Here is a 21,371-nt window from a genome sequence, read left to right as displayed (position 1 = left end):
GGACAGTCCTTGTGGTTCCGGGCACCACGGGTGCGTGTGTGTGTCGTGTGACAAGTGTTGGATGGGGCAAAGGGCGTGCCCTCTTGGAGCTCAATTCAGATTCCCAGGCCCAGCCTGCGAGGCGGGCCCCGGGACGGGAGGAAGGACCCCGGCACAGGGCCGTCCTGCTGGACAGCCAAGACCCCTTCACTTGGACCACAAATGAATCTTCTCCTGCCTGGGAACCCATAGCTGTGCGGTTCGGATGCCCCACAGTGAACCTCTACCTGGACCCCTGCTGTGGGCCAGGTCCCAGGTGAGGCCTGTCACCCCCAGTATCTCAGGTCATCCTCCCAACAGCTCTGCAAGGTGGGGGTGCTCAGGATACCCACTTTACAGATGAGGAAACTGAGCCCCAGAGAGGGTCAGGACTTTGCCAGAGGACCCTGTGACCTACAGCATGGGAGGCCATGCTGACCAACTTCCCCTGCATCCCTTGGTCCTGGAACCCCGACACTAAACGCAGGGCAGAAGCCTACAGGGGCAGCCCCAGTACTGGCTGGGAAGAAAGAGTCTGCAAAGGCCCTCGAGGTCGCTCTGAAACTACTAATAGGGTGAGAGGGAGAGGAGAGCAGGATGGTCCCCAGTTCTGGGAGGCTATGCTGTGTCCTGGCCACAAGGGACCCCCCAATCCCACCAGCTTCTGGGCTCTGCTTCCGATGCCTCAGTGCAGCCAAGAAGCCTGGGCCCCAGCCACTGCGACCAGCCCTCAGCCCACCCAACAAAGAGATGCTCGGTGCCCTCAGCAGCTGAGACAGTGGATCTGCCCACCCGGCTCACTTGTCCACCTGTGTTCCAGCCAGGCTGGGCCATGTCTCTGTCCCTACTGCCCAGAGCACAGGTGCTCAAGAGCCTTGGCTGGGCATGGAGAGAGAAAGAGGACCAGAGCGGGGGCCCCCCACCAGGCTGGCCTCAAGGTGCCCCATGAATGCTACCTTTTTTTCAAGTCCCAGCTAAGTAGTGATGCCTCCGCCACAGAGAGCCCCATCCAGTGGGGGTACTGGTGAGACGATAGCTGCTGGGGGCATAGAGGAGGGTTCTGGCCTGGGGTCAGAGGCCTGAGCTCATCTATGTGGCCAGAGGCAGAGCTGCCGCTGTCTGGGCCTCATCAGCCCCAACCGGACCTTGACCACGACAAGGTGGGCCCGGCTGATGGACGTTTGGTTTTGTGTCTGAGCTCCTACGACCTAAGAGACTGGACTTCTCCTCCCAGCCCAAGACAAATGGGTTCTGGTCCTGTGGGACCCACAAGGGAGGGCTGTACTCCAGCTCGGCGGCCAGAAGATGGCCCTGCTCTCATGTCCAGTCTGGGGCCTCCGTGTGGACCCACCGGTCCCCAGGGTCCCCCTGGGCCTTCCCGAGTGACTCAGCCACAGCCCTTAGGGTCACTCGGGAAGGCCCCAGGGCCCTCTCCCCTAGACCGTGGGACCTGCACTGGCACAAGCTGGGCTCTGCTGGGTCCCTGCCCCTTGGGGAATGGGTGCACCTGCTACCCAGCTGCCTCCCCAGGGATGCTGATCCTGGCCTTGGGGGGGGCGGGGGAAGAGGGAGAGGGAGGAGGCCAAGAGACCCTCCAGGCCCCGCGGATCTTCCTGAAACCCAGCAGCCAGAGCTGGGCCTCGGTTCAGCTTCCGGAACGAAGACACACGGGGGGTGTTCCCAAAGTGGGGGTCAGGGTGCCCAAGGGAAGTTGTGAATATTCAAATCGACTGATCCCGGGCCAGCCGGGCCAGCCGAGAAGAGCGCCCAGTGGAGTCCGCAAGGTTCAAAGTTTAGCACCTGGAGGGAGGCCGAGGGAGACCCTCTCCCCAGACGCCATCGCGGGATTCCCCCCATATGGCTCCAAGACGCGACTGCCTGGCCCGCCGGGAGGACTCCATCCCCCGCCCCTGCCCCCATGAGGTGGAAACTTAAAAACTCAGAACTGGCAACTGTCAGCTGGGGCATGGGGGACCGGCCGGCGCGTGGGACTACTGCGTGACAGCAGGAGCAGGGTCCCGGGGGACAATCCAGAGTCCAGGGCAGGGCCCGGGGTATCGCGTAAACCCGCGCGCGCGCGCGGACCCGGCCCTGGGTGGCGCACTCCCACCCCCAGCCGCATCGGTCCCGACCCGGCCGAGGACCCCCCGCGCGGGGCTCCCCGCGGTCTAGCCGCGCGCGCGCGCGCACACACGCACCACATACACGCATACCGGCCCCGGCCAGCCCCGCCGGGCGGCCGCGGGCCGTAGCTGCGCTCGGGCACAGCCCTCTCCCCTCGCCCTCCCTAGCGCCCCCATCGCCAACCCCGGCCCCGGGAGCCGCGGCACGGAAGACGCTCCACTCACCTGAGTTTCTCCATGTCTGCGGCAGAGGCCTGCGAGAAACCAAACGAGAGGGTCAGCAGGCAGGAGGCGTGCGCTCCGCGGCCGCGCCGGGCGGAGCTGGGCACCGCGGGCACAGGCGGGCGCAGCGGCGGGTCACCCCCGCGCGGCTCGGTTGTTGGAAAGTCCGGCCCGCGCGCCCCCAGCCCACACTCACTGGCCGCCGTCCCTGGGACTCAGTGGGTGCGCGGGGCGTCGGCCGAGTAACAGGTGAGCCCGCCCGGGCCGCCGCGCACCGAGTTACGCCCCCCGGGGAGAGGAAGGGGCTGGCCCGGGGACTCGGGACCGCGCTGACCGGGGCGATCCCAGTCTCGCCTGCCTGAAAAAGAAGGGACCCGGCCTGGCTGCGTTAACTCTCCGGCGGCCGCGGTCCCCGCTGCACCCCCCCCCCCCAACGCCCCACCCCGCCCGTTAACCCTTCCAGCTCCGCGCTCCCTCCCGGAGGAAGCCAAGCCCTGAATTGCAGAATCTCCGAGTCGGAGAATGTTCAAATCGGGCAACTGGGGGCCGTTTGGGAGTGCAGAACCTGACACGCACACGATCCGAGGGTGCTAGCAGTCGGGACCTCAGACTCCTCAGTCAGGGACCCTGCTGCCCTCACCTTCTGGGGTCCGGGCCTGGCTCGCCCCTCCCGGGCCCAAGGGATTAACCCTTGCGCGCCCTCTTCGCCAGCGGGGCTCCCTGCCGGGTTTGCGCAGACCCGCCCGCGCGCGGCTTGGAGACCCTCCCCGCCCAGCCCCGCGCAGCCGGGCAGCCCCTCTGAGGGCCGGGCGGGGGGCCCACCGGCTGCCGTTAACCCTGCGGGCGCCGGCGAACGACCCGGACCGCTAGCGGCCCGGGCGGGATCGCACTTCCTGCGCGAAGCGGGGAGCGCGGGGAGGACTCTCCATCGCCCGGGAGAGGCCGCTCCCGGGGGCTTTTCCCCGTCCTTCCGTACCATGGCCGGCAGTAAAGGGGGACGGGGGCGCTGAGCCCAGGGACCACGCGACACACCTGGGAAGACTGATGGCTGCCCATCCCGGCCCCTCGCGCCGGGCGCCGCCGCCGCGTCCGCCGGGAGCGCGCTCCGCTCCGGTCGGGGCCCCACGCCGCCTCCCCACCGCCCCGCCGGGCGAGGGCGCAGCCCGGCCGCCGGCGCCGCGCTGGAAGGCCCGACCGGGGGCCCTCCGCCAGGCTCGGCCACCAATTCCCCGGGTGCCGGTCAGGCCCTCCGGAGACTCCCCTGGCCTCAGTTTCCTCACCTGCGAGCTGGGCTTGGGGGCAGGGGCAGCAAGACGCGGCGCCCTGCTGCCCTTCTGCATCGCGGACTGCGGAGGGGCTGGGGTGCGGGAAGGAGTTCCAGAGGACAGGATCCCCGCGGCGTCTGGATGCGCTGCCAGACGCAGTCCCCGACGCTCTAAAAGTTGTCGGAGACCACGAGCCCAGACCCCTCTATATACCCTCCTCCCCCAAGACAAAGAGCTGGCCGATTGGCCAGCATCTCCCCGACGCCCCCTATGTACCCAGGCCCACCTTTCCCAGGTTCCCATCACCGCGCTCAGCACACTAGATCCCAGCATACAGCAGGCGCTCAATAAACACGGACAATGCATGCTTGAATCCTACACCTCTCTGGCGTGTCTTTTCCTGCCTCTTCCCTTCTGGCTGTGAGTTCCAGGCAGGAGCCCTGTCCCTTCGCCAGGGCACCCCCAGCACCCAGCAGGCCTGGCCTCCACCCCGCCAACGCACGGTGGGAGGAGCCCTGCGTTGCGATGGTCAGCCCCAAGCCCCAAAGTCCAAGTGTTCCATCATCCACCCACGGTGCCTCACTCATTCATTAGCTCTGGGCTTGGTTCTTGGGGTTCGGAGGCGGCAGCAAATGAGGTGAGCCCTGCCCTCAGGGGCTAACGGTTGAGAAATGAAACCGCGGCTCGCCTCCCGGGAGTCCACTCGCAGCAGAACGGCAGAGGTAATAAGGACACCACCACCCGGCAGCCCTGCGTTCACCGCACTGCCCAGCTCCTCCTCAGGGAAGCAGTCACTCCCATTTTACAGATAAGGAGAGCGCAGCTCAGAGACAGAGCCCAGCTGGGCCTGGACCCCATTCCTCAGAGGCCTTTCCCACCCGAAGGCTGGGGATGGCCCTCAGGTGTCTCCAGTTGCCTCAGTCACTCACAGTGAATGACCTGCCAGGGACTTTGTCTGAAATTAATAAGAATGTATTAAAATTTAATTATAAAAATCTCGCATTTATTATTTATATTGAATGTTTCAGCTCTTCTAAAAGGCCTGTCTGGGAATTTCTCCCCCAAGAAGGGACTCTAGGAGAGGCTGCTGAGTCGCCCTGGTGGCAGGGGGTGGGGTGGGAGGGAGGGAGGGGGTCCGGCCCCAGCACCTCAGCAGCCCCTCCCTTCACTCTGCTAATCCAGACCCTGAAGCCTGGCTCTGATCCTGCCACGCGGTCTCTCCAGACCCAGTGCCCGTGTGGTCACCACTGCCCTCGCCCTTAAAGGCCGCCTCCTCCAGTCAGCCCTCCATGATGGAGGGCCCAGCGGAGTAGTTGGGTTTGGCCTCCACACCAGTTCTGTGCTCCCTGGGGCAGGGGCTCTGTCTTTCCCAGCTGTGTCCCGGGGCTAGCCCAGCACCTCACCCAGGGGGTGGGAGTTGTGTGTGAAGCTCTGGGTGTACGTGCAAAGAGCAGTCACAGCTGTGTGTGGCTGGCCCCATGCGGAGGGGCTATGCCTTTGGCAATGGTCTTGGTGTTGGGGCCAGAGAACCACGTTTGGGTCTTGGCTCTGCAATTCATAATCACAAGATTTGGGGATATTCCTGAGAAGCCCCCTCTTTTGGATGAGGAAACCTGGCCCAGAGCATGAAGTGGCTTGCCCCGAGTCACCTGAGGTTAGCTGAGGCCTGCCTGTTGGGCTGGGTGGAGGAGAATGGGGGCACTGCCTGGGTCTCAGGCCAGAGGTGGTGCCTCCGTTGTAGGAGGGGGGGCAGGGGCTGCTGGGGACCATGACTGTGAGGGACCTTGAGATGTCTAGGGTCCCCAGCATGAAATGATGGGGCAGGAAATACCCTCAGGGCCCCATCAGGCCCCTCCAGGGACCCACAGGCAAGGGGGGTCCCAGTGCTCTCCTGATACAGGTAGGAACACAGGCTGGCACTCTGGGTGCCCTCAGAGGGACAGTCCATCCCTGCCCTGGGCGCTGTCCCTCTGGTTCAGCTCATACTCACAGCCCCATGCCTATTCCTGCAACACACCTGTGACACTGTCACTGCCTGCCCGAAACTCTCCTCTTGTCTCTTCTAGGTGGTCCAGCCCCTCTGGATGGTCCAGCCCAGTGGCCACCTTTATTTCCTAGCATCACACAAGCCCCACTTGTTGGCTAAACTGGACCATACCGCGCGTCCCTGCCTCAGCCCACCTGCTACCTCTTCCTTCCGTATCTTTGCTGGTGCTGGTCCCTGCCGCCCTGAAGGCTCGCCCTCCTTCACCCCGAGCCATATTCTGAGCTCCCTGCCGACCACCGCAGCCCCACCACCTCCCTCCTTTCCCTATTCCCCGAGAGACTCTGAGCTTCCGGAGGGCCAGAGACAGGCCCTTCCACACTTCAGTTGCCTGCTGTATAGCCAGAGCAGCCTTTGGCCCTGTTAAGGAAATCAATCCTGTTTAATCCCCATGGTGACTTGCGAGGTGGCTCTTACAACCCCCATTTTACAGATGCAAAAACAGAGGCTCCAAGAGGCAAAGCCCTGCAGGTTGAGTGCAGAAGCGTGGAGGGTTGGGGCCAGCTTCCCAAGTTGCCGTCCTCCCAGCGGCACCTGGGCACGTGACTGATGCACATAGTAGGTGCTCCCAAGGGGCAACGGAGGGAGGCAACTCGGCGTCACGAGTCAAGCCTCAACGGGGGGCTGGTAAATACCGACTGGGCTCGGCCTAACCTTCTGACCACACCCCCACCACCTGCCCTTCACTTGGCACACACTGGCCACACTGGCCACTTTGCCGGCCCCAAGCTCACCCAGCTCACTCCTGCCCCAGGGCCTTTGCACTTCTTCCCTCCGCCTGGATCTTTCCTTCTCTGACTGCCCACCTAAAGGAGCTCCTCTCCCCCACCAAATGATTTCTCATCACGCCCTGTCCCTCTGGACTCATCCTCTTTGTCCGTCTGCCTGCCCCCGCCCCTGCACCTGCACTACAAGAGACACCCCTGACAGCAGGGCCCCCCTGCTTCAGCCACCGCCTCTCCACCTCCAGGGCCCGTTGCAGAGGCCTCTGATGAGCAGTTGGTGACGCCTGAATGAATGCAATCGCTCTTAACTCCCAGCCAGTGGCAGCTACTCTCCACCTCGAGCAGCCTCTGGTCTGCTTTCATGGCCCCTATCACTCACCTGTCATCCCATGCCCCGCCCCCAAGCCCACCCCCACGTTGGGGGCCACCTGAGCCCTCTTGGTACCCGGCTCGCACACACCTGCACAGAGCCCTGCCCAGGGAACCCCTCTGCTGATGGGGGTCAGTCCCGCACTGGCCCCCACGAGCAGATGTGTGAACCCTCTACTGGACCATCTGGCCCGGCTGTATTGCTGCCCTTTTCCCACCCAAATCTTGTGGCTCCCGGAAACTGTCGCGAGAAGGAAAGCGGGTCCAGGTCAGGGAGAGGTCTGCTGGGTGCTGAGGCCTCCCCTCTGCCTCCAACTCACCCTGTGACCCTGGGAGAGTCCCTGCCCTCCCTCAGGACCTGTGATGGGTCCCCTGGGCCCTCCTTAGATCTACTCTGAGCTCCAGCTTCTTTGGTTTCTTCCTGACCCTGCTCCCTCACTCTCTTCTCAAGGGGAGGAAACGAGCCAAAGAGTACGGAGGGCAGAGATTGCGGGGGTGGTAACCAAGTCCCAGATGTGGCCAAGGCAGTGGCCACCCACCTCCCACTGATGGAGACTTGGGCTTCCTATGCAGCTATGTGAACTTGGGCAAAACCCTCAACCTCTCTGAGCTCAATCCCTCATCTAGGGAGGATGGAAAATCTTCAAAGGACGTTGTGAGTGACACGGTGGCCATGTATGTGTATGGGACTGTCTTGGGGGTAGGGCTGGTGAATGGCTGCAGCAACTCCTGAGCCAGACTTTTGACGTCATCACTCAGGGTGGACCCTCTTCAAAGAGGTTTTACATCACTCCTTGCCTTCTTGCATTCATTCAACAAACACTCGCCGTGTGCCCTGTTCTAGGGGACTCAGCAGCGAACAGACTAAACCAGAGGACCTTCCCTGCTCTCACAGTGCTGATATTCCCACAGCGGGGAGGCAGATTAGCCAGGCCGTCAGTGCAGGGCCCCTCCTGCCCTGAGTTCCGGGAGCGTCCGGCCACCAGTGGGGAGTACAGCTTGAGTTGGGGGCCTCGTGGGCCATCGTCAGGACTTTGGCTCCCATCTTGAGTGGGTTGGAAGCCCCGACAGAGCTGAACAGAGTGGGGGTCCCTTGGGCTGCTGTGCGGAGGACGCACGGAGGGGTGAGGGCAGGGCCTGAGGAGTCCAGCAGGAGGCACCTGTACAAATCCAGTGGGGACCAGGGTGGATGTGGGAGAGGCGCTCAGATGCCCTGACGGACTAGAGAAGGGGGTGGAAGGAAGAATCGCCAAAGATGAGGCCGTGGGTTTTGGCCCGAGCAGCTTGAAGGGGGCTGGGGAGAAGATCAGGACTCAGGTCCAGACATCCCAGCAGGGATACAGACAAGAGGGTGGGGACTTGGGTTTGGAGTTCCGAGGAGGGTCCAGGAGACGTGAATCTGGGAGTGGCCAGCATGGAGACAGCACTTAGGCTCCCAAACGAGATGAGGTCGCCAAGGGAGTGAGTGTAGATGGGGAAGAGGAGGGGCTCTGCCTGGCGAGGGTTCAGAGAAGGGGCGGGGCCAGAGGGGGCGGGGCCAGCCCAGGGGACCGAGAAGGGGCAGGCGGGGAGGTAGGAGGGGAGAGGAGGTGTCACAGACTGTGTCATGGGTGAGAAGCCGGCCTTGGGTCCCTCAGCATTCCCCCGCAGGGCTCGCTGCGCTGGGCACACAGGGGTTCATCCCCTGATACCTTAGTCGGAATACCAAGGTGAGTAACGATGGACAGGAAAGGGGCGAGCGCTGGCCCAAGGTCACTCGGCAAGTTGAGGACTTGAACCTGTACCTTGGCTTGGGGCTGTGTCCCCAGATGGGGCCCTTCCCCTGGGGATCCTGGAGGACCTCGCTGCAGGCGGAGAGGTGCCCCGTCCCTTCCCCCTCCCCCGGGCAGAGCCCCGCGCTTCTCTGCGTGGCCTGGGCAGGGCGTCGGGTTCCCAGCCACGCGTCGGTACAGACGGACTAGGCCCGCGGCAGCAAACTGGCCTCCTGAGCTAAATCTGGTCCTCCGGCATGTTGTATTTGGCCTGCGAGAGGGTTTTAATTTTTTTTTTTTTAAACGTTTGAGCCAACATTTAAAAATCGGGAGAGTTTACATTTTAAAATCCGTATTTTTGGCTTCTACTGAAATTTTGGAAGCTCTGGCAACTCCGGCCCACATTCCCACATGGCAACAGTTGGAGAGCAGGGAAGCAGCTGCCCCCTCCAGAGGCACCTTGGGGGTCCCCCACTGGGAAGAGGCACTATCACACCTTAAGCTGGCCCTACAGACGCGGAGTCTGAGGCCCAGAGGGTGGAGGGGGCTTGCTCGTGAGGCCACACGGTGGGAAAGCCCCCCGGGCAGGATCCGAACGCAGCTCTGGGGGGTTCCAGGCCTGGCATCTGGGGTCTTGTCACAATGTCACTAAGGCCACTTCAGAGCCCCCAGCCCGCCTCTCCTTCCTTGACCCTGGCCTGTGCTTCCTGCCCTCTTCTGCCCGTTTTGCTCTCAGGAAGCAACTGGCTTAAGTCATTCACACTGTAGTACGAGTGAGCCTTGGCACCAGGTCTGTGACAGTGACGGCTGGAGGTCCCGGAGACCTCCCACAGTGGCTTCTTGTTTGCTGGACAGTGCAGGGTCAGACCAGAGTCCCCCACGACCAAGCAGCCAGACGGGGCAGAGGCCTTGCCCCACCCCTTGCCTGCTTTGCTGCTTCCTCCCCGAAGTGGTTAACTGTGCGACTCCAGGCACTGACCTTGAGAAAGGGCTTTCAGGCGGCTGCCTGGAAGCCCGGGGTCTCCCGACCTTCCCGAAGCTCCACCTTCACCCTGGAACTGCTCTGAGGACACAAGCCTGTCCAGGCTAGGTAGAGGGGCCGTCACCATCACCTTCGTGGCTACCAGCGTCCCAGGGGCAGGATTCCTGCTGTGTGCCAGGCACCTCCACGCATTATCTCTAATCCCCTGCCACACACACGAAGACACTGGGGGATGTGGCTTGTCCGGTTTCACTGAGCCAGGGCACAGCCAAGCCAGGACCCTGCCGGGCTCTGCTGGCTGAGCCTCGGTTCCTGGTCTGTGAAATGGGCCAGATCCCAGTACCCCTCTCACTGGCCTGTTTGGAGTATTCGACGCGAGGCCAGAGCTGACCACATGGGACACTGGGCTGGGCTGGGCTGGCGGCTGATGCCCACCTCCTGCTTCAAGGAGCCAACACCAGCTCCTTGGCCAAGAACATTCTGGCCGGGACCCAGGACAGAGCCCTGCCCCCCAGCACCTGCTGCAGGACCCCGGCAGGTCCCCGAGGCCCTGTGCTGCCTTCAGACAGAATCTTCCAGAGGCCTGGGCATCACGGGGCTCCTCCAGAGCCCCAGTGGTCCCCGGACTGAGGCCTGCATGGTGTGCAGAGCCTAGAGCGGAGGGTGGGGAGGTCCCGGATCGCCAGACCCTTGTGGAGGAGGCCAGGGACGCAATCCTTATTGGGTGCCTGCTGGATGCTTTCCCCGTGACAAGGCGAAAGAAAACTCGTGACCATGGACCGCTTTTCCACGGCCGGGGAAACCGAGGCCCTGAGTGGGTGGGCAACCTGCCCAGGTCCTTGAGGTGAGTCCCCCTGAGCGGAGAACTCCCCGGCTTGGCCCAGCGGACCCCAGAGGAAGCCTGGTGGTCTTCAAGTACCCAGAGCTCCCCTCCAGCCTCGCTGCTCCCTGGCTCTCCCTGGAGACAGAGGCAGGTCAGGTCATTGGAGGCAAGCGACGCAGAGGACCGTAGGTGCAGAGGGGGAGGTTCAGACGGCCTGTGTCCAGCCCTGGCTCCTCCCGTGACCTCCCCTCACCTGTTTCCTCCCTGCACGCAGGAGCGCAGGTAGGACTCGACCCGCTGGGGGTGCGCAGGGCTGGAGAGTTAGAATGACTCTGCTAAGCGCTCGGCAAGCGTCAGCTCGCTCCTGCCGCCCAGGAGTTTGTTTTCAAAAGAACCCATAATTCAAAAAGAGTCACGTACCAATATTTTCATTGCAGCTCTATTTACAATAGCCAGGACATGGAAGCAACCTAAGTGTCCATCGACAGATGAATGAATAAAGACGATGTGGCACATATATGCAATGGAATATTACTCAGCCATAAAAAGAAACGAAATTGAGTTATTTGTAGTAAGGTGGATGGACCCAGAGTCTGTCATACAGAGTGAAGTAAGTCAGAAAGAGGAAAATAAATACCGTATGCTAACACATATATATGGAATCTAAGAAAAAAAAAAAAGGTCATGAAGAACCTAGGAGTAAGATGGGAATAAAGACACAGACCTGGGGCTTCCCTGGTGGCGCAGTGGTTGAGAATCTGCCTGCCAATGCAGTGGACACGGGTTCGAGCCCTGGTCTGGGAGGATCCCACATGCCACGGAGCAACTAGGCCCGTGAGCCACAATTACTGAGCCTGCACGTCTGGAGCCTGTGCTCCGCAACAAGAGAGGCCGCGATAGTGAGAGGCCCGCGCACCGCGATGAAGAGTGGCCCCCGCTTGCCACAACTAGAGAAAGCCCTCGCACAGAAACGAAGACCCAACACAGTCAAAAATAAATAAATAAATTAATTAAAAAAAAAAAAAAGACACAGATCTACTAGAGAACGGACTTGAGGACACGGGGAGGGGGAAGGGTAAGCTGTGACGAAGTGAGAGAGTGGCAGGGACATATATACACGACCAAACGTAAAATAGAGAGCTAGTGGGAAGCAGCCGCATAGCACAGGGAGATCAGCTCGGTGCTTTGTGACCACCTAGAGGGGTGGGATAGGGAGGGTGGGAGATGCAAGAGGGAAGAGATATGGGAACATGTGTATATGTATAACTGATTCACTTTGTTGTAAAGCAGGAACTAACACACCACTGTAAAGCAATTATACTCCAATAAAGATGTTAAAAAAAAAAAAAAAAAAAAGAACCCCTCCGTGCAGGGCGGCCATTCTTGGAGGGGCCGGGGCGAGATCTCCGCCACCTGGCCCTGCAGCCCCACCTCGAGCCTGTGCCCAGAGTTAGTCAGGAGCGGACAAGGTCCTCAACAGCCCATAAGGACCCGCCCTGGCCCCGGGGGGGGCGTGGGGACACAGGTGGTTTGGGAGATGAAGGCTGGCAGCGAGGTGGGGTGCCGCCATCCCGACACCCTGCACGACCCGATCCCCCAGGACGGCCGAGCAGGTCTCGCCGAATCCTGCCCAGCTGTCTGAGGCCCAGGTGTGTGTGCGGAGGGGGTGAGGATGTGCTATTTAGATTCGAAGACCTCAGTCCAAGCCCAGACTCCCCAGGGGGCCCCGGGGCAACTCACAGCCTCAGTTTTCCAACTCCATAAAATGGGCAGCTAGGAAGGACGGGGACCCACCCGTCTGCCTGACAGGACTGGGACATCCTACCTCACGTGGACGTGTCTGAGGTTCAAAACTTCAAAAGAATCATCATATAAAATCCCATGCTGAAACACCAAGGTCTCTGCCACTGGGGGTGTGATATTATATTATTATACTATTGTTATCATTGTTGTTTACTCATGCATACTCCAGAAATAGCCTGCCTGCCTCAAAGCCAGAAATTTCATCCTAGAGCTTCATCCTTTGGGTGCCTAAGGTCTTTCCCGTTAACAGTGATTATGAAAGGAGGGTGATGAGGGAACTCGGAGGGGGTCAGCCAGAACTTGTGGGGAAATGGCCCATCGAGGGAGAGGGGAAGGGGCCCCAGCAGACCTCTGTCCAGCTGCCCCCTGGGGGATGGGCGGGGGCTGAGACTCACCGGGCTTGGAGGCCTCTGGGGGGAGGCAGCTGGGCCTCCACGCTTGCTGCTGCCCACGTGAGGCACACCGGTCTCCGTGGCCCGGCCCGGCCCCCCTCTGCTTGCAGCCTCCGGGGCCGCCTCCGAGGACAGCTGGGGGCTCAGGGCCAGGGTCTTCTCTGGGGCTGCAGCTCCTGCGAGGGGCTCCTGGGCCAGGCCTGGGTCTTGCTCACCTGGGGAGGGCTCTGGGCTGCAGCCTCTGGGCCCCCGGAAGGCCTCCAGGGTGCCGGGGTCCAAAACCCGCACGGCGACCTCATCCAGGAATCTGGAGAAGGGCAGCCTGGCCTCCTGTCGGCGGCTCAGCCAGGCGAGAGGGCCAGTGGCAGCCCTGCTGCCAGAGCCCAGGGGCTCCGGGATGGACAGCAGGCCAGGTGATGCCTTTGTCTCCTCCTGGCCAGGCTGTTTCACCCAGCTGGGGTGAGATGGTGGGGCCTTGGGGCTCTGAGCTGAGGTGGGGCTCAGTGTGCAGCTTTGAAGGTCCTCTCTGCAGACCTCCTTCCTGGGGGCTTCGGCCCTGGGCTCCACGAGGAAGCAACGGCCATCCTGCCTGCGGCTGCCGGGGTCAGAGCCCCGTGCCTGGAAGCCGGCCCCTGACAGCATCCTCCTTGGTCAGTCCAAGGTCAAGCCTCTCCGAGTCCCTCACTGACACCTACTTCTCTCCTCCCACGTGGCTGGGACCCCTTCACCCTCTGGGTATGGGGGGCAGGGCCACCCGTCCCTCACTGGCCAGAGTGATCAGCTGAACGCCCGCCCCCATCGATCCAGAGAGCACGTGGCAGGGGGCCTCCCACCCCCTAAATTGATTCTCACTAAATGGGAGCTGGACTCCAGGGCTTAGAAAGTGCTAGAGAAGGGAAGGTCATGTCCTGGGCTCTTCATCTGCCTGGGGAGGCAGCCTGCACTGAATGAGCACCTGCTGCATGCCGGGGGGGCAGGGGGGAGCCCTGGGCTGGGCCTCACACCCTCCACTCCCCACGTCTCCTCATCTCTGCCAGGTGTGGGGTTGGGTGCAGGGACATGGGTGAACACGGGGCCTGAAGGAGGGGAAATTAGAACCGCATCCATCTGGCAGAATGGGAGGGTGTGGTGGAGACTGCTGGCTGCCCACTGTCCTCCCACTCTTCCTTAGTGAAGAACCCTCCTTTTATTCTGGGAGGCAAGACACCCAACTAAAAGACTGCATTTCCCAGGCTCCTCTGCAGCCAATGAGATATAAACAGAAATTACTGGGTGTGACTGCTCCTTAAAAGGGATCAGAAAGCTTGTCTGTGCCCTTATTGCTCCCACTCCCAAACCCTCCTGCTTCTTATCTAGAACATGGAAGTGATGGTTGGAGCTACTGCAGCTGTTTCACACTGTGAGGCAAACTTGAGGCAGAAGTCATATATAAAGGCTGAAGGAGCAGAAAGACAGAAGAGAACCTGGTTTCCTGATGACCACTGAGTCATCGCACTAGCCCTGGACCACCTGCCTCTGGCACTTCTTTAACTTGACAGAAATACCCCCCCCCCCCGTCTTATTTAAGCCATGGTTATTTCCAGTCCCTGTTATGAGCAGCCGTGTGCAATTCCTCACTGAAACACGGGGGATAAGGTTAGGAACTGTGGTTGACAACGCTATGAGGCAAGAGCCTTTGGCACATGGGGGCCCAGGGTGCAGTTAGATGGGGAGTGGGGTGGTGAAGAATACCCCAGAGAAGCGCCAGAGCCCTTGCTCCTTTGCGTGAAGGGAGACACACAGATCCCTGGCATCTCAGGAAGCCAGCGGACCACGCAGGACTCCTGGGATGCAGCTGCATGAGTCGAAGGCAGGCTCGCGAGGGGGTGGCAGCCCCAGGCTCTTGGCCACGATCCCTAGCCCTGGCTTCTGGTGCTGCTTGGAGGATGGCCTATGCCCTCTCTGGCACTGCCTGCTCGTGGCTGTGTACCTGGGGCCTCTGCCCATCTGGCAGTACCTAGATGCCTCACATCAAGTGCTGGGGACCCCTTCTTTTCTGAGCTCAGCTGGACACCTCTCTGGATGCCTCACAGCACCTGTGACTAAATGTCTGAAAAGCTTCATTAGCTCACCTGCCCAAGATAGGGATGGAAGCCGCCTGGACCTTCCCTCTCCCTCTCCCCCTTTCCCCCACCATACCCCTAACCATCAGGCCCTGACTATTCAGCCTTTCTCACACCTGGCCACCTCCCTCCATCCTCACCAACACCTTGCTGGTCCCAGGTGCCACCATGTTTCATCCGGACACCTATAATCACCCCTCCCTGGGGTCCCTGACCCCAGCTTGGTCCACCCCACAAACGAGCCAGTGTGAACTTTTAAAATCTCAGACCAGATAACCAGACAACATCACACATTCATACGCCCTGCAAGGCCCCAGTGTCTTTTCTACCCTCCCCCACAGACCACTCCAGGAACTTCCATCTAGTTCCTGAATGTGCCAAGCTGTCTCTGGTCTCAGGGCCTTTGCACTTGCTGTTCCCTCTGCCAGGAGCACACTCCCTCTCTCTCCCTTCCCCTCCTTCTCATCATCTAACTCCCAACTAACTTTCAGGGCCCCAGTTCAATAGCCTGTCCCCTTCCAACCCCCATATCGGATCAGGTACCCCTGCAGCAGCCTCTTATAACCCCTGCTCTTCTTAACATGACCCCTACGTGTAATCGACGTTGCAATTATTTGTTTATTATCTGCGTCCCCCTAGAATGTAAGCTCTGCTCTACCCCAGCTCCCGGCACAGGGCCAGGCACATAGGAGGCGCTCAACAAGCAGTTCTTGAATGAATGAATAAGTGAAGGCACCCCAGGTCCGGCTGTCTCTTCACAAGCATCCCCAGCCTGGTGCGGACCTCCTCTGGGCTGGGCACTGGGCAGGAGAACGTGGCGAGTCAGGCTCTCAGGCTCTTTGGAAGGCCACAGCGTTCCCAGACACGCAGTCCCCGGGGTGCCACCCCTGTACGCATGGACGCCGCCTCGCCAGCAGCAGTCATCCAGCCCTGCTCCATTACTAGTAGGGACAGAACTTGGAGGCCGACAGATCCGAGGTCAAATCTACCTCCAACACCCCAACTGATGTCCCCTCCTCATTGCCATGTGGGGACACAGCAGTACCCAGCCCCGGGCAGTGATGTAGTGAGAGTGCAGAGGGCGCGCTGGGTGTCTTCAGCACAGAGCCTGGCATCTCGTGGCACCTCAGGACCCATCAGCCTGGGGCTCTAATTTGGCCATTCCCCTACTATGTGCGGTCACAGGAATGTTCTGGGGGCCCTGGCCAGCCGGTCCTCTGAGCCTCTCCCAGAGTTGCCGGCTGTATCAGACAAGTTCCTGTTGTCATAACAACCCCACTGGCTCTCCGCCGCCTGGGCCCAAGGCCCCGGAGGATGCTGTCGGCTGCCACGGCTCGCAGCCTGGGCCTGATCACCTCTTAGCAGCCTGGGCTGCCTCTCCTGAAAGGGCTTCCGGCTCCCCTGCCTCTTGACTCGCCTGCTCCAGCCCCCCTTCCTGAGCCCCTACCGTGTGCCAAGCTGCACATCATCACCCAGATCCTCACCCGGTCCTGTGAGGGGGGGACAGCCGTGAACTGTCTGATGCTTAAAGGAGCAGCCTCTCATGGGGGCCAAGTGACTTGTCTGGGGTCACATGGCTTGGAGGTGGCAGACCCAGGATGGGACCCCCAGAGGCCAGGCTCTCATGCCCTGTTTCACTCCTGGACCCCCTCAGTCCCTCCTCTACCACCCAGACCCACCCTGCTCCCAGGATGGAAGCTGCTGTCCGTGAGCTCCAAGGGAGGAGGGACCCAGCTCCTGGTTGCCTCCTGGTGCTGGAACAGGCAAACCCGGCCACGGGGCGCTGGTGGGACCCTGCAGCGGGGGCTGGGGGGTGGGGAGGGCAGGCTGGGCATTCGCTAAGAGCTCCGAACACCACCTCACTTATTCTCACGGCAACCCCCGGAAACTGGGTCGTGCCACCCTACTTCATGGAGGAGGACACAGGTTCCGAGGGCTGACTGGTAAACAGCCATGGCCTGCCACAGGCCAGGGACTGCAGCCAACACCCACATCGTGCAGTCACCTTCCAAGCCTCCCTCATGCCAGGGCAGAAGTTTCTATTACCATCCCCCTCTTTTTTTCTTTCTTTCTTTCTTTTTTTTTTTTTTTTTTTTTTTTTTTGCGGTACGCGGGCCTCTCACTGCTGTGGCCTCTCCCGTTGCAGAGCACAGGCTCCGGACGCGCAGGCACAGCGGCCACGGCTCACGGGCCCAGCCGCTCCGCGGCACGTGGGATCTTCCCGGACCGGGGCACGAACCCGCGTCCCCTGCATCGGCAGGCGGACTCCCAACCACTGCGCCACCAGGGGAGCTCTCCCATCCCCCTCTTTTACAGACGAGGACATTCCAGGTCTGAGGATTACCACACTTTTCATCGCCCTGACTCTGCTTCTGGTTATTTCTGTGCGGGCCTCAGAACCCTCGGGGGCGGCCACAGGCCCAGCATTCATGCTCCGTGTGCGCCATTCCTGCACTCTGACTTTGGCCCCAGCCTTTGTTCCTCAGAAGGGGGGTGCACTTGAGCCATCCAGACCTTCCAGAAAGTCTCCCGGGACAAGGAGCTCCATGCAGGAGTCCCCGCTGGGCACCCGTCTTTACAGAAGGCTGCATACGCTGCAGCTTCATCGTTCCCTGAGCATGTCTTCCAGCATAACTGGAGAGGCCTCATGGCCCCCTGCCCTCTCCCCAGCCCTGCAGCCTCCCTGCTATGGGATCACGGAACGGGAGGGACGGGGGGTTACATGAGAAGATGCTCCACCCATCCATCCCTGTAACCATTCGTCTGCTAGCACGTACCCATTCACGCCTAGTGCATCCTCTTCCATGCCTCTACCTGCCATCCACCTCCCATTCACCCATGTATCCATCCTTGTCATCTGCACCTTGTATCCACACATCCATCTGTCCGTCCACGGATGCATACATCCATTGACATACGTCTGTTTGTGCACAGATCCACCCTCCCATGCATCACCAACATACCCTCAAGCACTTATCCATGCACTCTTCCTGTATCCATCCATCCGTTCTTACATCCATCACCTACGGACATTATTCAAGTCCCCATCCATCCAACCCGGCATCCACGTGTTGCTGCAGTGCTAGCCTCCAGGTGTAGGGCCTTTTGGGGCTGGAGCCACTGTTGGGTCCCCTTCCTGGCTGGGGGCGGGAGGACGGTGAAGGCCCCCATCACTCTCCTAACACCTGCCACACTAGTCAAGGTCCGTGTCTCTTGGCGGTAGGCTGTGAGAGCTTGAAAGGTGAGGTCTGTATCAGAGTCACCCAAGTGGTCCCAATGAAAGGGGCAGAGTGGAGTACATGGGGAGAGTATGCTAGGGGGGTGGAGAATTCCTTCATTTATTTGCTCACTCAGCCATTCATTTCTGTAATATTGAACCAACAGAGACAGCTCTGGTCAGCTTTCCCCGCCACCAGCTACCATCGAGGGGCTGCTCTCGGGCCACGGAAGCCACTCCTCTGACCGAGAGAGGCGTTATGCCTCAGACACTGAGCCCCAGAGAGGGCAGGGCCGTGCTCAAGGTCACACAGTAGAGGAGGAACTGGAACCCAAGACTCCAGACTCCTATCCAGGCCTCTCCTCCAGGCTAGTGACCTGCTCTGCGGCAGGAGGGGGAACCAGGAGGGGACCCTGGGGGTAATTCTAGGCCAACACAGTGAGCCTGGGGTCACCCTTGGATTTGTCTCCAGACACACACACACACACACACATGCGCGCGCACACACGCCGACCCACGGCCATGCCCTTGACCTCCACACTCCAGCTGGACTGATCCTCCTCTGATCCTCGCACACACACCCCTCACCCCCAGGCCTTGACTCAGGCTGTGCTTCGCACGCTCCTCCACCCTCCCCTGTTCAACTCCTACTCGCTCCCGGACTTCACGAGCCTCCTGGCATTTGGGAAATTGTGAACCATCTCCAGCCGAGCCCTGGATCCAGGGACTGCTCTCCTCCCCTCTCATTCATTCATTCTCAACCATCCTTAAGTGCCTACAGGAGCAGGGGTGCTACTTCAAAGTGTTGCCATGGAGACGATGCGTGAAGATGCTTATCCCGGGCCTGGCACGTAGTAGGTGCTCAATAAATGGCAGCTATCTGGGGCCAGACCCTGTGTCCAAGGGTCTTTGAGAGACGATGGGGGATCAATCACCTTCCAGACTGCTTTGACTCACTTCCACTCCCTGACCTGGAAACGACCCACTCCCCACGCCCGGTGCATGGAAAGCCAGACCCACACCACTGAGGCTCTAGGCACCCCTAGCCCTGCCCACTCAGCATCCCAGGTGCAAACAGCTCCAGGTTCTGGAGATAAGAGGAACACGGAGCGCAGGAATCTATAAATATGAGACAATAGCTCGGGAGGGTCCCTCTGCAGCAGCGCAGCCTCCCCTCGCCCGGCGCCAGCGCTCAGCAGCCGGGAAGAAGCTGCATCTGCCACTGTGCCTGCTTTTCTGTGCCGCCCTGATTATAGTGAGAGTCGGGGAAATTAAGGGTTTTCGGGGACGCTGCCAGGGCCCAGGCTGCTGCCTTCCCGCCCTGTGCGTCACAGATGCCAGGCAGAGCTGCCTCCATGGGCCACTTGCCCCAGCCGGCAAGGCCACACCTGGCCTGGCTGGGAAGGCACACCACAGTGTATGAGGGGCTTTCTTCCACAGTCCTCCCTGGCCCTGGGAGTGCAGAGGGCTCTGCTGCAGGCAGTGGGCAGGGGAACTGGGGCCCAGTGAAGGGCAAGGACCTGTCCCCGGCCCCAAAGATCTAGGGCACTGGGGCCTCCATAGGAGGCAGGCCCACGGAGACCCTGTCCTGTTGGCCTGGGGCCCCAAGGCCTTGACCCCTGGTCAGCTTTCAGTCTGCACAGCCCAGGTCTGTGGCTGCCCTTGGCCATCCAGGGCTCCTCCTTCGTAGGCACAGCTCATTCCGTCACCCCCCTCACTCCTGGGTGCCTGCTCTGCCCCAGAGGAACCACACTGGGGATGGGGTGGGGCCCAGACAAGGAAGGAAACACCTCTAAACCAGGCAGGAAGCGGAAACGCTAGGGCAGCAATTCCCATCCAACAGGGCTGGGGTTCAGGGAGGGAGGAAGCTTCAGAGGAGCGGCCCTGGGCGAGCCCTCCCCTCCCAGAGCCTCAGCGGCTTCGCTTCTTACTGAGGAGAAGGGGAACACCTGCCCCGCAGGTGCCGAACGAGACCACCGAGGGGGTCTGGGGCCGGCGCAAGCCCACGCGCTGCAAACGCTCAATGAACCAGCCCCTGGTCCAGCCTCCTTCCGGCTCCTCGACCTCTCCCAGGCGGGCGGCCTCACCGAGCCCTGACCCCGGGCAGGAGGGGGCCTGCCGGCACCCCGGCCACCCGCCGGGCACAGGGGCGGGTCCCCGATCCCCAGGCCCCGCCCTGCCCCCCTCCCCCGTCCCACCCTCCCTTTCGCTGCAGGGACGCACGTGTTGGGGGGCGAATACCCTGCAACTCGGACCCAGGTGCTCAGGCCGGCCGCGTGGGGGGCAGGGCAGCGCGCTGAGGCCGAGTCCCCGCCCCGCCCCGCCCCGCGAGTGCTCCCCGCGGCCGAGCGAGCGTTCCCGTTGGGGCCCCGGCGCACCGGAGCGAGCGCTACGGGCGGGGGAGACGACGCTGGGCCGTCGCCCCCCTAGCGGGAGGGGGCACGCGGGCCGCCTCCGGCGCCGCGCGGAGACCGCCCTGCCGCGTGGGTGGTGCCCGCCCCGCCTCCGCGCCCGCGCCCGCGCCCGCGCCCTGCCCTCCCGGCTCGCAGGTACTCACCGCCCGGCGGAGCCGGCCCGGCCTCCGGCCACCCGTCCACATGGCCCCGGGGAAGCCGCGCCGCTCGCCGCCGCCGCCGCCGCCCCCGGCCCGCGCCCTCCCCGCCGAGGCCGAGCGCGCCCGGAGCCGGCGCGGCCGGGGCTCCCCCACCCCGCCCGGCTTCCCGCAGGGAGCGCCCGCCCCCCGCCCCCAGCCCGGCTCCCCGCCAGCCCCGGCCCCGCGCAGCCGCGGCTGATTCAGCGGCTCCCCCCGCAGCGCCCTGCTGGGGCGCACTCGGGGGGCGCGGGGCCGGACTGGGGGCGCGGGGCGCCACGTGCGCACGGGAACCGGGGAGGGATGGCGGCGGGGCAGGGAATGAATGAACCCGCGTGAGCATGAATGGCAGAGCGCGTGAATGAATGAGTGCGGAGCGTGCGGGAGGAACGACTGAATGAGGAATGAATGCACAGGCCGAGCTTTGAGGGAAAGAGTGAATGAGCCCTTGAAGGCGGGAACCCTCAGTACTCACCTGTCCAACCCATTCACACAGTCACTCATTCCATCCCTAAACATTTATTGAACACCTCCTGTATACCAGCCCTGCTCTAGGCCCTGGGGATAAGCCCCCCCCACTCCCGCAGCTCCGGGAGCTCACGCTTCCCAGATTTAGAAAATTCAGGGCAAAGGGCGCGACCCGCCGAGCCCCCCGCCCCTTGCTCTGCCCCACTTCCCACTCGGTGGCCCACTCAGCACCGCAGATGTCTGCCCCACTTTCCCTCTCTGCCTGACCCGGCACACGTGTGCCAAGGTAGCCAAGTGACGGGGGAGAGGCACTCCCCTCCCCCACCCTGCCAGCAATCAGGAAGGGGAGGTGGCCTCTGGATGGGTCAGTGTTGCTCCGGGAACCTCTAGCTGGAGCACCCCTATCCCTGCCCCCAGCAGAGCCCAAGTCTGGCCCCTTCCTAGCCCTGAGGAAGGGTGCAAGGTGAACCTCAGCCC

The 21,371-nt window shown here is 61.9% G+C and overlaps 1 protein-coding gene across 8 annotated transcripts in view; it reads right to left on the bottom strand.

The window, feature by feature from the left end:
- Positions 1 to 20,467, bottom strand: part of BEGAIN (brain enriched guanylate kinase associated) — a 44,522-nt gene extending 24,055 nt beyond the window's left edge. For 2 of the 8 annotated variants that reach the window (XM_067027745.1, XM_067027750.1), the window contains exons 1-2: positions 20,394 to 20,467; positions 2,367 to 2,395 (exon numbers count right to left, since the gene is read on the bottom strand). In XM_067027745.1, coding sequence (XP_066883846.1) covers positions 2,367 to 2,395; positions 20,394 to 20,435 — 71 coding nt within the window. In that variant the 5' untranslated portion in view covers positions 20,436 to 20,467. Of the gene's footprint in view, positions 1 to 2,366; positions 2,396 to 2,559; positions 2,586 to 2,939; positions 2,955 to 3,395; positions 3,405 to 3,643; positions 3,720 to 4,009; positions 4,032 to 20,393 lie in introns of those variants that run through there. The other 6 variants (XM_067027744.1, XM_067027749.1, XM_067027746.1 and 3 more) reach the window with 5 other exon arrangements.
- Between the last annotated feature and the right edge of the window lie 904 nt (positions 20,468 to 21,371).

This window comes from Kogia breviceps, chromosome 3, assembly GCF_026419965.1.
Source record: "Kogia breviceps isolate mKogBre1 chromosome 3, mKogBre1 haplotype 1, whole genome shotgun sequence".
NCBI lineage: Eukaryota > Metazoa > Chordata > Mammalia > Artiodactyla > Physeteridae > Kogia > Kogia breviceps.
The sequence above is the reverse complement of the archived record's forward strand: the minus strand, read 5'-3'. Positions and strand labels throughout refer to the sequence as shown.